A 16,138-nucleotide genomic window follows, 5' to 3' on the forward strand; every position below is an offset into this window, starting at 1 on the left:
AGATAAATTCCCAAATCTATTTAAACCATGTAGTTTGAACATATTTTCTTTATGTCTTCAATTTTAGATTTTTGATTCATTTAATATTACAATAATTCTATCTTCATTAGAGCTTTGGATAGATGAAAATAAAATTCAGGTAACTGGAGATGCCAATGAATTATTACGCAGATTTTTTAAATGGAAACGATCTTACCTTGTTTTGCGTCCACATGATGTGGCATTTTTACTTGTGTAAGTATATCTTGGCATTACTAAATCTTATACATTAGAAAGCGTATGTAATTTGACCTGATTTCTGACAGTTGACAGGCCCTTAGGGAAAAAAATCTTATGTCATTTTTTTATGTACAACATCCTGTGAATATTATTTTTCACAACACGGGTTTTATAGCAGAATTACTAATATAATTACTCTGTTTATTGACTTATAGCTAAAACTCACTTCAATCTTATTACCACGTTTTCTTACCTTGAGTATATATCATTAAATGTGCCTAACTATACATAAAATATTAACAATATCTGTCTGAAAAAATATACCTGAATTCTATGAATATAGTAATGTGGCCTTCTTTTAATGTTTTATTTCCATAAAATCAAAACAAAATAGTGATGAAATGGAAACACTATTGTACATTTCAATAACTCTGACATACTATATTCACAGTGAGCTGCACTTTAAAAAATATAAGCCTCCCTTAATATTTAATAATCTCTTTGTTTTTCTCTTATCAATATTCAGAACCTATATGTATTATATATTATCATATTATGTAAAAATCATGTATATAATTATAAAATTATAATCTTTTAAGTTTTTTTTGTCCCACAAATATGCATGCCTTTGCATGGCTAGGGCAGGCTAATTCTATCTGATTAAGGGGAGACTTCAACACATAAGCTTACTCTGCCCATTTGTCAACTTCATTGGCTTAGCTTTCTACTTTTAAGAAATTTTATTTATTTTTATTATTTTTACGTTATAGGAATCAGTATAATTTTTTTAATTACATAAAAATATCTTCATTATTCTCTAAAAATCCGTATGATAATACACTTTTTATTATTTGTTTTTTAAATCTATTTGCAAAATAAGCAGACACGTTTAGTCCCTTTCTATGCTTTGTTATCCTAGTGTTAAAGTGGAAATATCTATGAATTTGTTATATAAGTATGCAAAACAAAAAGTATTAGGTAAATTTAATATTAATTGTTCTTAATTTTACAAAATTTTATGATTTGCTTCTTTTTTAAACTTAAGTTACAGAGAAAAACCAAATTATGTTGGTGCAACCTTTCAAGGGAGGCTGTGTGATAAATACTATGGAGGAGGTGTTGCTCTGGTATGGTACGGTTTAAGTGACTTGGCTAAGATGTATAAGTACGATGCTATTTAGAGTAATATACAATTAACTATTTCTGTATTTTATTATGGCTAAGTATATTAAAATTTGCATAATGATTCTAGGGATCTTTGTTCCTGCTGCTGACAGAAATGTGTGAACTATAAGAAGTTTAACTTAACACATATAACACATTTAACTTAATACATATAAAATTTTTACAATTTTCTTCTTGTGAGTTCAAATTATCCTCTTTTAGAAAGTTAAGGTAGTGATCTATTTTATAGTCTTATAAGATGCTCATAAATTTTTAATATACTCAATATTTAATAACTAATTTTAATTTCAAGCTTAGATTTTGAGCATTTTCTTCATTATGTAGCTGATTCAATTATGAAGCAAGTTAAAATAAAACTTTTGAAACTATCAATTGCCGCAAAATGCTTCCTGGGACATAGGTGAAGAAAAACAGAATCAAATGCAATAATTGGCATTTCTATCTTAGTAGAAAATCTTGGTGTGCTTAAAATTGGTATGTTCTTGCTCCTATTTCACAACGCTTTGGTTATTCTGAAGTATAAAACTTGCCTTTTTAAATTTTTTATGTGTTTGTACAAGATAATCTGGAGATTGAGGAAGGCTATGCATAATACTCTTGTTTAAGTGCACAAGTTAATTGAAGATATAAGAAGATGAGTCAATTAAATGGCGACAAATTTCATCTTTAAAACTCATAATTCATGAAAATATGGCTTATCTTTTATGGGAAAATCATTACCTAGTCTCAAAAGCTAGAATTTGGCTGATTTACCTAGTCATATGCAGCACTGAGAAATCTTAAGACATTCACATGGAGCAGGCTTAGCTACCAAGTGGAAGGAAATCTCCTTGTTTACTGAAAAAGAGGGCAGTGGTCTCTGTACTGAAAGGAGCAATCAGAGAAGAACTCTTCCCGTAGTCTTCTTTCTTATTCTCCACACTTCACTGGGGTAATCATTGCCGAACCTTTCGCTGGAAAAATGAGCAGTAGCTGATGTTCACAGGAATGTGATGTTGAAAACAACAGGTGAAGCTCTGTCCTCTGATATTTTAAACATCCACCACCCTCCCTACCTAGTCACCCAGAGCTGTGGAATAAAATCTAGGAAACACATTCCTCTGAAGCTGCTTCTTCCTAAAACTTATGGGTGAAACCACAACCCAAGTAGTTTTGGGGTGAGTAGAAGCAATTAAATATAATCAGCAGGAGACTTTTGATGTCTGCAGCTGTTTGCCCTTGGGTCATCCACTTATCTGTCCTGACGCAAGTTCACTCACAAGGACAGACACAAATTAGTTCTTGGCATCACGAATTTTATACATTACATACTACCAGACACATTATATGTTGACCTCAGTTCATGGACTGTACAGATCATGGGTATTAAACTTCCTCAGAAAAAAGCACACTACACAACATTGACCACTTGAAGCAGAACTATGAGTAGTTGTAGGCCAGGAATGTCAAACAAAACAAAGTGTACAATATCATAGAAAAGGACTAGTTAGAAACGTTAGAGATGAACAATATAAAAATTATAATAAATTGCATGAGAGATACAATTGATACATATGGAGATAAATTATCGAATTAGGACCTCTCTCAGAAGACATCAGAAAAGTTAAAGGAAAGATAAAATTAAGAGACATGGAAGATTAAAGTCAAAAGAACAGTTCTAAAGAAAAAATGGAGATAATTTCACAGAATGACAGTCACAGAACACTGTCTCCAGCCACTACCAGATCAACAAGGTGCCTACACCAGGAAATCCCTCCTGGAGTCGCCCCATGATCCCTGGCAGGAGGGGAGGAAAGTGGGTTGTCTGGTGAAAAGGACACATGGAAAGCCAAAAAAGAAGAGAGAAAAATGCATACCAACAATAAAATGAAAATATCAAAGGAAAATTGTTATGTTTCTAAAAAGAAATAAATCATATAACAATGAAGACGTTCAACAGTCAGAAAAGCCACACTGGATGCAAAAAGACTTTATGCTTAAAATATTGAGCTAAAAGTACTTTGAAGGCATGATTCATATCTTAAAAAAATTCATTCAAACAGAAGGGACAAGAAAAATACTCTGAGGCACATAAGTCCTCAAAAGATTTGCCAAACAAAAGACTAACATTCAGAACATATTTGTAGAAATTACTTATATTTATGAAAAGACACAAGGATTATGAAAACTAAAGAGAATAAATGTTGCTGAATTTTATCGTTACCTTAAAATGAAAATACCTGGGTTGGGGTGCGTGGCAAAGAAAGGTATGTCAATACTAAACCAGAACTCATATTCTATAATAGTGTAGAGATGGTTAAGGGAGAGATAAAAATGACATGAAAACATATTATAGAACTTGTCTTCTTAAGAAAACAGTAAAGATATTGGTATGTTTTAGAAAGAAGTAAGGGTATATGAAATGAATGTTGGTCTTAAGAACAAATAAGAAGAAAACTACACCATATAATAGTCTAATGGAAGAAATGTAAAGATGGCCAAGGAAGAAGAAACTTAAAAACAATAATGTAAAATAAAATGAATAGAAAATAATCAAAGGAAATGTTTTAAACATACCCTAATATAATGACAATCATGTGAATGTAAATGAATTAAACTCACCAAGTAAGAGATGGAGTCTCTGATGGATTTTTTTTAAAAAATTAAGTTCAAACATTAGTTCTTTACAAAAAATACATTAATAGGGTAAAGTGAAGGTGAATATAAAATAATAAAACATACTTTGGTTAAATAAGAAGCAAGTAAACATGAGAAAACGGAATTTAGAGTAAAATACACTATAGATAGCAAACAGGTGTAAACTGTAGCTTTTTTTTTGTTTTGCGGTGCGTGGGCCTCTCACTGTTGTGGCCTCTCCCGTTGCGGAGCACAGGCTCTGAACGCGCAGGCTCAGCGGCCATGGCTCATAGGCCTAGCCGTTCCACGGCATGTGGGATCTTCCCGGACCGGGGCACGAACCCGTGTCCCCTGCATCGGCAGGCGGACTCTCAGCCACTGCGCCACAAGGGAAGCCCCTGTTTGTAGTTTTATATGTAGAAGTTTTACAAATATTTTGTTTGATTTATTCCTAGTCATACCAGTAAATTCTATACTGTTTGATGATATTAGTAAATACTATATTTTAAGTATAATTTATGAGTTTCTGTTATGTTGAAAAACAATTGAATGTTATACACTGACTTGTATGCAATATTTCTATATTTATTTCTAGTAGTTTTAGATTTAAATTTTTCTGTGTCCAACTTTGTCATATGTAAATTAAAACAATTTTATTCTTTTTTTCCAATATGTCTATCTTTTATTTTTTTTAATGTTTTTCTCCTATTGAATTGCCTAGGATCCCAAGAACAATTCAAGTTGAACAGTGTTTAACTGAATTCATAGTAGACGTTTTTGTATCATTCCTGATCTCAAGGAAAAAGCTCTCAATATTGTACTATTAGGTATTATGTTCATTCTGGTTTATCATAGACATTCTTTAACGTAATAAGAAAGCTCAATTCCATTTCTAATTCTCTAAACTTTAAAAAATGTATTTTATTTTTTCATCCTGTCATTATTTTTGACGGGGAATTAATTCCATTTAAAGTTATATGAATTTTTTTCTAAATGTCCCATTTTGGTAACAGAATTTTTTACTATAGCTATTGATATGTTCATATTGATTTTGTTCTTACTTTATTGAAATGTTTTCTCTTTCGTATAGAATTCAGTTTTCTTTTACGATATTGAAGAGATGTCAGTGCATTCCTAATCAAAATCTCAGCAGGCTTTTGGGGGTAAAATTGACAAACTTATACTAAAATCTTATAAATATAAAAAAAGAAAATAGATAAAGCAGTTTGGAAATTGAGTAAAAGTTGAAGATATAAACTTTTTATAAAAGTATGGTAGTTAACATGTTGCAGTGTAGATAAACTGATCAGGCAATACGTCAGGCAGAATATCAGGCAGAATCAGGCAGAATAGTTAAGGATATTAGTATCTAGTGAATTTTGCAGAAAATAAACCTTTACATCAGTGAGCCAATTATCCAACCTAAAATATGTGGAAAGATGGAAACAACATTGCCCTAAAACTTGTTGAACACAGGTAATAGTGAAGATAAAAGCAGAAATCAAAGAAAGACAGATGATCGGTAGGACGGAGATATTCAAAAAAGATATTAGGCCTTTAAAAAATTAAGAACAAAAATATTTCTGGCAAAACTATTTTTATAAGACAGAGTAGGAATATATTAATAAAATTACAAAAATAATGGAGAACTACAGATATAAATAACATTTAAGAGATAATAGAACAATTTATAACTTAAATAAATTTGAAAACTTAGACAAATAGTGTATTGTTAATAGAAGCCCATAATTTACTAAAAAGTTACACAAGAAGAACTAGAAATTCAGAATAACACCAAGGTATTAAAAGAATTGATATATTGTTTTAAAATCTCACAAGGGGAAAAACAATGCTTTTAGGAACGCATTCTACACAATTTTGAGGGAACCAATTATTTCAATCTTATATTTGCATTTCCTAATAAGAAGATACATTAGGAGAATATGATAAAAATTGATGGGATGTGGGGTAGGCTATTTTAGCTGGGGTGATCAGAGAAAAACTTCGAGGAGAAGGTTTTTAAGAAGAGGAATGAATGATGAGACAAAGGCAGTCATTGCAAGACCTAGGAAATCAGAACCCATGAAAATGATCATTAAATTCAAGGCTTTCAGATGGAAATGAATATCAAGAACAAGATGGTTGTGAAAATATTGATTGTCGAAGTAAGCAACAGACTAATCATATACAGCCTTATGGATCTTGGTAAATCGTTTTGGATTTTATCCTCTTTGCAATGAAAAGGCACTGGAAGTTTTGAAGCCAGAGAGAAATATTTCTCTGGTTACCTTATACAAAAGTGATCGTAGAGGCGTGAGGATCCACAACAAGGAGACCATATAGGAGACAATTGCAGATGAATGGTATTAACTGGTGTTTTATTCTTGGATATGCGAGAAGTAGCTTTTATCTGGTATATATCATGAAAGCAGAACATATAGGGCTTGCTAACTTACTGGATACATGCCATGAATGGCATGGAAACAGTGATTATGCTCAAGATTATTCTTGAGAAGCTAGGTAGAGGAAGGCAGGGCAGCTGGCTTTGGAGGCAGAGGGGAATGTAAGGGTGGAAACAAGTTTCATTTTGAACCTGAACCTGTAAAGTTTGAGACATGCTTGTGGTGGTTAATTTTATATGTCAACTTGGAGGGGTTTGATGAGATTAATATTTAAATCAGTGAAATCTGAGTCAAGCACATTGCCCTCCATAATGTGGGTTGGCCTCATCTAATCAGTTGAAGGCTTGAACAGAACAAAAAGTCCATCCTCTTCAAGCAAGAAGAAATTCTTCAGCAGAATACCTTCAGGCTTCATCTGTGCCATCGGCTCTCCTGTGTGTCCAGGCTGCCAGCCCACTCTGCAGGTTTAGACTTGCCAGCCTTCAGAATTGTGTGAGCCAGTTCCTTATAATAAGCCTCTTCATGTATAATATTCCTTATCATATGTGTGCTATTGATTCTATTTCTCTAGAGAAGCCTGATTAATACAATGGCTAATAATTAAACATAAATATATACTTAAATATTAAAAGGTAGGTACAGGATAGAGTTGTACCTCTTGATGTCCCTCATCATCTTGATGATGAATAGATGACAGATACGTAGACAGACAGCTTTATGTCTCCTTTCTCCAGCACCACCTTGTCTTAATAACTATAGTTTTATGGTAAATCATCGAAAATTATAGTGTAAACCCTACTACTTTTTCTTCAGACTGATTTAGCTTTTCTAGGTTTTCTGACTTTCTCTTTTAAAATCAGCTTGTCAATTTCAACAAAAACTACTGGGACTTTGGTTTTGAATTGAATCTTTAGGTCAATTTGACATCTTAACAATACTGATTATCCATGAAATTGACAAACATGTGCTTTTTATTGCTTCATATAATGTAAGCAATAAAAAGAAGTACTGTTATACTCACCATTGATCTCAAAAACTGTATATTGGGCAAAAGAAGCCACAAACAAAAGAATCTTTACTTCGTATGCCATTTTTCTGAAGATAAAGTGTAGGAAAGATAAACCATATTGTTAAACATCAGAATAGAAGTTACATTTTGTGGAGAGATAATTCCTGAAAACTTGCTGGAGAGAATTTCCTGAGTGATAAAAATATTTTGTATCTTATTCACTGTAGTGGCTGTGTAGGTATGTGTCACATGCACTTCACAAATATGTGTGTATATATGTATGCACAAATAATATGTATAAATAAATTACGAATGTGTATATGTGTGTATATAGATAATGTGTATATACATATATGTATGTGTATGTATATTTATATAAAACTGAATCAAGGCACTTAAGATTTGTACCCTTGACTTAAGATAAAATTATCTAAAAAGCATGAAGCCATCATACAGAATAAAATGCTATTAGTAATTTCAGAGGGACAGTAATCAAAAGAGATTTTTTAAAGTTTTAATTTCAGCTATTAAAAATTATTGTTTTCTCTTTATAAGTTTCAAACTCATGTATAATGCTACAGAAATTTTAACCCTAAGAATAAGAAAAAGAACAGACTATGTCATCAAAGGAAAATTAATGTATCAATATTAACATAAAACACCAAAATGTTTTTCAAGTAAAATAAATATGAATTTTAAGTGATTCATTATTTAGGATGAAACATGCTTTGACTATCATTATATGAATAAACCTGAACTCATATGTACCTAGCTAAATAACTCTAAACTAAACAAAGCAATAATTAATCTCTCAGAACAAAATTTAGAAAATTTAAACACTATGGATAAGCTTTGTCTGAAAGGCCTATGTAGGATCTTGATTCCTAAATTAGAGACTACAAAACATACATGGCAGACACATTTATAGAAAATGACCAAATGGTACACAATAAAGGAAGTCTCAATACTTACTTGTCAGGAAATTTCTCAGCCTAGTGACTGGCACATAAGAAGCCATAACAAACACCAGGCGCTGCTCTTGTTATTTGACAACTGTTGTCCTAAGCAGGCATTATTCACCAAAAGAAACGAGTCTGCTTAGTGGTAAATTTTTTCTAAAAATATTTTCAAAAATCCAATGCTAAATATAATTTTACGTTTTCCCTTACGTTATTTTCATAACAGAAGTAGTCATAGCCATAACTTTTAGCAAATTCTCGTACTCCAGTCCATACATTTTTCAAGGTTTTCGTACTAGCCTGTTATGGACTAAGTTGTGTCCCCCTAAAATTCATATACTGAAGCCCTAACCCCCAGTGTGGCTGTATTTGGAGAAGGGGCCTTTAAGGGAGCCATTAAGGTTAAAGCAGGTCATAAGCCTGGGCCCCTAATCCAATAGGACTGGTGTCTTTGTGGGAAGAGGAGGAGCCAGCACACAAGGAGGGAGGGCCACTGAGGACGCAGGGCAAAGGCAGCCCTCCAGAAGCCTGGGAGACACACCTCACCAGAAACGGACCCTGCTGGCACCTTGAGCAACGTTCTCTGTGATATTGTTTGAGGGCAGCCCAAGCTAATAGAAGTAAGAGTGTCAGAAGGGGAATGTAAAGAAATTCCATCTCAAATACAAAACCATGTCTTTGATCCTTTGATACAAGGAAAGGAGAGACCAGAACATATGCACTAGTCAGAAGATAAAGAATAAAAGAGCAGCTGCATATTGGGATTTTATACAAATAACATGAAATTATTTGGATGTTATTTCCCTCTTGATGCGCTATGAGTGATAATAAGGAACATGAGAGATGGAGAAAAAGAAGCAATTGTAGGGCTTCCCTGCTGGCGCAGTGGTTGAGAGTCCGCCTGCCGATGCAGGGGACACGGGCTCGTGCCCCGGTCCGGGAGGATCCCACATGCCGCGGAGCGGCTGGGCCCGTGAGCCATGGCCACTGAGCCTGCGCGTCCGGAGCCTGTGCTCCACAACGGGAGAGGCCACAACAGTGAGAGGCCCGCGTACCGCAAAAAAAAAAAAAAAAAAAAAGCAATTGTAAAGATATATTGATTGAATGATTGCCAGGCCTTTCCTACAATATCCTGAAGACAAGAAAAGCTGAATAACTACACTGATAATACTCTCTTATTTATTATATTATTATTTATAATATCCTATTATTTAAATGTTCGAAATTTATCAGAATCCGTCATTTTCTTCCCCATGAAATCAAGCATTCCTCCTCCTCTTCATCTACCTCCCCTTGCCCCCCTCCCCCTCCTCCTTCTCTTCTTTTTGTTCTTCTCCTTCCCTCTCTCCGCCTCTCTCCTCCACCCCTCTCTCTCTGAAAATGGATGGTACATTCACCTGTGTTATTTTGATAAAGGGACAATTTATCAATGTGTACGCAAGATGTAGGGACCTTGCATTACCTCAGGGCTAGTAATAAAGATATGTAATTGTCCCCTAGGCTTGAAGGAAAGGACAATGTCAGTTTGTTAGGGTTATACATGGAAGGTAGAAACCTCTACTCAAGGGTTCAGACGGTCATAGGTACCCTGGAAGTGATGGTAATAAATACCCTGCTCTTTTCTCACCCTTTCCTCCCCATTAGACCAAATCAAGGTGAGAGCAGAGGGCAAAGGAACCCTTTGACATAATCCATTGGTATAGTCCTTCTGATCTGGAGAGTAGGGTGGAAAGTAATGGAAAGTTGATTGAGAGAGGCAAACAGAAGATACCAAAATATATCCCTAGGAACCTATCTTGAAGTATAGTCATCAATGTTATTAGATATATTTGAAGGGATATTGTGATTTGTGGATTTTTCTTAAAAATCGTTTGTTTAGTATGGTCTAAGTGTGCTATAATAAGCATCTTACATTTGTTAAAAAGTGATAAAAGCATTTAGTTTTGAAACTAAAGTTTAAGCAACTGTGGAGAGTTAGCATTCTTATCATCAGTCATTATTATCATAATATAAATTAATTCAGTGAGCTAATTTATGTTGTTTTAAATGCATGAAACAGCATATAAAATATTATCTCCTATAATTAAATTATAAATGAGCACAAACTGTTCATTTATAATTGATACTGTGTGTGTATATGTGTGTGTCTTTAAAGACTTCCTTTTATGAGTACAAACATGGTTATAGCTATTGTTATATACGATTAACAAGTTATTGGGACAAATATGTTCTTGGCCTGATGCCACCAAATGAACCATACATTTACATTTTTGTAAAATTTCACACTTCACTTTTCATATTTTCCTTATATTGATAATGGTACCTGTAACATATTAGGCCAACATGGATGGCACTTCTGTGATTAACATATCTGATGTCTCTATTCTATTTTATCATGTGACTATTTTTAATAATTACATTATACTCCAGGTAAATAAATTATCTCCTAAAATGTGAATGTATACATGTATGGTTTTTTTTCCCAGCACCCCAGAACCATAAGTCTGGAATCCCTTGCAGTTATTATAGCTCAATTACTGAGCCTTAGTATGGGAATAACTTATGATGACATCAACAAATGCCATTGCCCAGGAGCTGTCTGCGTAATGAACCCAGAAGCAATGTAAGATGCTTTGCTTTTATATGCTTTACATATATAGTTTATATGAAAATAAGTTTGGTGTATTTTGTTTATGAAAGTCTATGCTATTAAAATAATTATTAATGGTCGAATGTAAACTGTGGCCAATGACCCCAGATCGAAATATGTATTCCAGTGCCCCTGCTGCATATCTCAATATTTCTTGTAATCTAATGTCACACTTGCTATCTCATGTGACCTACCTCTACATTTATCACTGTTACTTGCATGATTTTATAATTTAATGGATGATTTGATAAGCCAAATATGGGCTTGTGTTCGTTATACAAGAATGATTTATTAGAGGAGGCGTTTTGCAGCAGTTATCATGCCTCAAAGGCCTACTGAAGTTTTTGCTATTATCCTCAGTATTTAGAATATGCTATGAGATTTTACGGAATTAGAACCAAATAGGAGATTTATGGAAACCATCATCCAGTCAGTGACTGGACCCAGTCTCTTATACTTTTTATTTATTTATTTATTTTTAAACTGTAACCCAACAGTACATTTTATTTAATTTTATTTAACAGTACATTTAATTTCTTTTATATTATCTCTAATATTTTGCCTTTTTTTCACTTTCCAATTTCTCCCCAAAGCACCTTAATCAACCAAAAAACTTAGGCTACAATCTTAATGAGTGTTGAAATTTTTTTCATTAATTTTTTAACATAACTTTGATTCTCGTGTAGATATGAAAAAAATAGAAATTCCACTTAAAAATATATAATTATGGCCTGTATAAAATTGGTGGAATTATTAATACACATATAGAAACCATTCATCTGTGGAAATGCTTTTTTAAAAAGCTTAGTTTGACAAATTACAGTCTTGCAAAAAATGCTTATTAATCATATCTTTAAATGCTTTGCATCATTTGAATAGCATTGCATGATTCTAAAATTTTGGACAACACAGACATTTTATTCATCATTGAATGGCAAACAAATGATGTGAAAATCTACTATTTAAAGGAAAATCTGAATAAAGAGGGCATATTTGAAAAGGATTCATTGCTGTCTTTAAACTGGTGGGAAACATCTTCTAGAATTATTCATCTTTAATGCCCTTTGACACTATCACATTCAGTGATTTTGCACAGGACAGAGTCCTAATAGGACATATGCCTTTCTGAGGCAGGTGTCCTCAATCTAACCTTAAAATTTGGCTTATTAAATAGAAGTACTTAAGGAGTTTAACATGTTATTTTGTTTCTGTAATCCGTAGAAAATACATGGCCCACACTGATTTTTTTTTACAAAAGACTGTCATTTTTCTGAGGGCTCACAATCAGTAGTCCATGTTTTATTCAGTCTATGTATCCAGCGAGTCAGACATGCTACCTAATATGTTTCCGAATTTCAACTTTCTTTGACATTTTAATATTTTAATTAGGAACTTTGTTTCTTTAGATAAAGAAGTTGTCGTTATGAAACTGTGCCTTTTTGGCTCATTCGAAGGTAGCAATATATCTGAGCTTTGGAAACAATGACTAAGGAAAAAAATGTTTAATAAACACGATACATTGAGATAGAACAGAGTATAGCTTTTTTTTTTAATTTTAAGTAAAATGAAAGTAAAAGAGAATGGTAGTTTTCAAATACATCCACAAATTGTTGCTACTTCTCCCTTCAAGAGGTAGAGTTTAATTTCCCTCCTATTGAGTATGGGTTGGATTTGGTGACTTGATTTCATCAAATAGACCATGGTAGAGTTGATGGTGTGTGACTTTCAAGATTAAATAATTAAAGAGTTTGCAAATTTCTCTGTACTCTCTCTTTGATCAGGTGCCCAGGTTGAAGCTAGGTGCCATATCGTGAGGACAGTTCAGTAACTTTATATAGAGGTCCATATGGCCAGAAATTGGGGCCTCTTGCCAACATAATGAAAGGGCAGATAAAAGCACAGCTGTAAACATTACTTCATAAAACTTAAATTTATGGTTTCACTTAAGGCCAATGGTCTGCTCCTAGCTTTACAAAAGCTAAATGTAAGTATTATACAAGGAAGTTATGTATCAGAGGCTCTATTATCAAGGAAAAATGGGAGAATAGAGAATGAGAACATCCAGCAAATATGTGCAAGGATTCAAGCTGCAAATAAATTATCCAATTGGATATAATTATGATTGATAATCTCTTCCTAATGACAACACTAATTTCATTATCAGAAAGTGTACCCCTCTATAAACAAGTTCACACAGAGTAAACATCTTGCATTGCCTAGTTCTCAATAATATTAAAGTTCTATCAATTTTTCTCCTTTTGTTTTCTGGTATTTAGATAGAAATCATCTGAGTTGTTGGCAATGTAATAATAAATCTATTATTTATGGTTAATATAATTAAAGAGTATATTCAAGCTGGATGCAACCACAAAAAAACACCAAAATTGGTAGTTTGTCCAAAAATCTCTAATGTTTTTCATGGTCCTCATGCGAAAAACATTTTCCTGTAATAATCCACATGACTAGAATTTGAGTCTATTGCCTTAAAATTTAGTAATTTTATATTAGCTATATTTCTCATTAGATTATAGACTTTTCTTCTGAGGCTAGTCAATTTACGGAAGCGACAGTTACATAAAAGTCTGATGTTTGATGTATTTTTAGTCATTCCAGTGGTGTGAAGATCTTTAGTAACTGCAGTATGGAAGATTTTGCGCATTTTATTTCAAAGTCAAAGTCCCAGTGTCTTCAAAACCAGCCACGTTTAGGTTCAACATACAAAGTGGCAGTTTGCGGTAACGGAAAAGTCGAAGAAGGAGAACAATGTGACTGTGGGGATCAGGAGGTTGGTACTAATTTGGAAGATTACACACCAGAATTACATAAAAAATTATTAGTTAATTTTTATACTGTCACACTGCCATTTTACCTAATTTATCAAACTTCCTTTTCAACAAAGACCTTAAGGATGTATACTGGGATTATATTAATGAGTACACTTAAATATTGGTATATGAATTCAGCAGTTTGTAGATTATTCATACTGGTGATTTTCAAGGTCTTAACCCTATAGCTCAGTGGTCCTCAACATTTTTGGCACCAGGGATGGTTTCGTGGAAGACAATTTTTCCACGGACGGGGGCGGGGGTTGGTTCAGGTGGTAATGCGAGTGATGGGGAGTGATGGGGAGCGGCAGATGAAGCTTTGCTCACTCACCCACCACTCACCTCTCGTTGTGTGGCCCGGTTCCTAACAGGCCATGGACCGGTACTGGTCCCCTGCTATAGGTGAGTTGACCTAGGTTTATACTTACCCGCTTGAGCATACACTTCCTTAGTATGTCTTTTTTTTTTTTTTTTTTTTGCGGTACGCGGGCCTCTCACCACTGTGGCCTCTCCCGTTGCGGAGCACAGGCTCCGGACGTGCAGGCTCAGCGGCCATGGCTCACGGGCCCAGCCGCTCCGCGGCATGTGGGATCTTCCTGGACCAGGGCATGAACCCACGTCCCCTGCATCGGCAGGCGGACTCTCAACCACTGCGCCACCAGGGAAGCCCTATTTTTGCTTTTATTTCTATTACCTTCTATGACTTATGTCAGAGAATATTTTGCCTATATTCTCTTCTAGGAGTTTTATGGTGTCGTGTCTTATATTTAAGTCTTTAAGCCATTTTGAGTTTATTTTTGTGTATGGTGTGGGAGAATGGCCCAACTTCATTGATTTACATGTGGCTGTCCAGCTTTCCCAACACCACTTGCCAAAGAGACTTTCTTTTCTTCACTGTATATTCTTGACTCCTTTGTCAAAGATTAATTGACCATAGGTGTGTAGGTTTACTTCTGGGTTCTCTATTCTTTTCCATTGATCCATATGTCTGTTTTCGTGCCAATACCACACTGTAGCTTTGTAGTATTGTCTGAAGTCTAGGAGGGTTATACCTCCTGCTTTGTTCTTTTTCCTCAGGATTGCCTTATGGTTCCATATAAATTTTAGGATTATTTTTTCTGGTTCTGTGAAAAATGCCATGGGTAATTTGATAGAGAGGGCATTAAATCTGTAGATTGCTTTGGGCAGTATGGCCATTTTAACAATATTAATTCTTCCAAGAGCATAGGATATCCTTCCATTTCTTTGAATTATCTTCAGTGTCCTTTATTAATATTTTATAGTTCTTAGCATATAAGTCTTTCACCTCCTTGGTCAGGTTTATTCCTAGGTTTTTTTTTTTTTTTTTGGATGCTATCTTAATAGAGATTTTTTTTAATTCCCTTTCTGATATTTCATTATTAGTGTAAAGAAATGCAACCGATTTCTCTATGTTAATTTTATTTCCTGCTACCTAGCTGAATTCATTTATCAGTTCTAGTAGTTTTATGTGGAGTCTTTAGGGTTTCCAATATATAGTATCACAACCCACTCATATCAATGGACAGATCTTCTAGACAGAAAAACAATAAGGCAACAGAGATCCTAAATGGTACAATAGAACAGTAAGACTTAATTGATATTTTCAGGACATTACATCCAAAGAAAACCAGAATACACATTCTTTTCAAGTGCACCTGGAACATTCTCTAGGATTGACCACATCTAGGGCACAAAAGAAGCCTCAACAAATTTAAGAGCATAAAAATTATTTAAAGTATCTTTTCTGACCACTATGGCATGAAACTAGAAATCAACCACAGAAAAGGAAATGAGAAAAAAATGATTACATGGAGACTAAGCAACATGCTACTAAAAAACAATGGGTTAATGATGAAATCAAAGAGGAAGTTAAAAAATACCTTGAGGGCTTCCCTGGTGGCGCAGTGGTTGAGAGTCCGCCTGCCGATGCAGGGGACACGGGTTCATGCCCCGGTCCTGGCAGATCCCACATGCTGCGGAGCGGCTGGGCCCATGAGCCATGGCCGCTGAGCCTGTGCGTCCGGAGCCTGTGCTCCGCAATGGGAGAGGCCACAGCAGTGAGAGGCCCGCGTACTGCAAAAAAATAAATAAATAAATAAATAAATAAATAAATACCTTGAGACAAATGACAATGAAAACACAAACATACAAAATCTATGGGATGCAGCAAAAGCAGTTTTTAGAAGGAAATTCAGAGCTATACAGGCCTTCCTCAAAAAACAAGAAAAATCTCGAATTAACAATGTAACCCA

At 34.3% G+C, this 16,138-nt stretch overlaps 1 protein-coding gene across 2 annotated transcripts in view; it reads left to right on the forward strand.

Moving 5' to 3' along the window:
* The window catches only part of ADAM2 (ADAM metallopeptidase domain 2), a 97,488-nt gene that overhangs the window by 55,259 nt on the left and 26,091 nt on the right, over nucleotides 1-16,138 (forward strand). For both annotated transcript variants that reach the window (XM_029226496.1, XM_029226498.1), the window contains 4 exons: nucleotides 68-234; nucleotides 1,265-1,346; nucleotides 10,877-11,013; nucleotides 13,645-13,825. In XM_029226496.1, the coding sequence (XP_029082329.1) occupies nucleotides 68-234; nucleotides 1,265-1,346; nucleotides 10,877-11,013; nucleotides 13,645-13,825 (567 nt within the window). The remainder of the gene's footprint in view (nucleotides 1-67; nucleotides 235-1,264; nucleotides 1,347-10,876; nucleotides 11,014-13,644; nucleotides 13,826-16,138) is intronic.

Source organism: Monodon monoceros, unplaced genomic scaffold (genome assembly GCF_005190385.1).
Source record: "Monodon monoceros isolate NGI ecotype Baffin Bay Population unplaced genomic scaffold, NGI_Narwhal_1 Super_Scaffold_17, whole genome shotgun sequence".
Classification (NCBI taxonomy): domain Eukaryota; kingdom Metazoa; phylum Chordata; class Mammalia; order Artiodactyla; family Monodontidae; genus Monodon; species Monodon monoceros.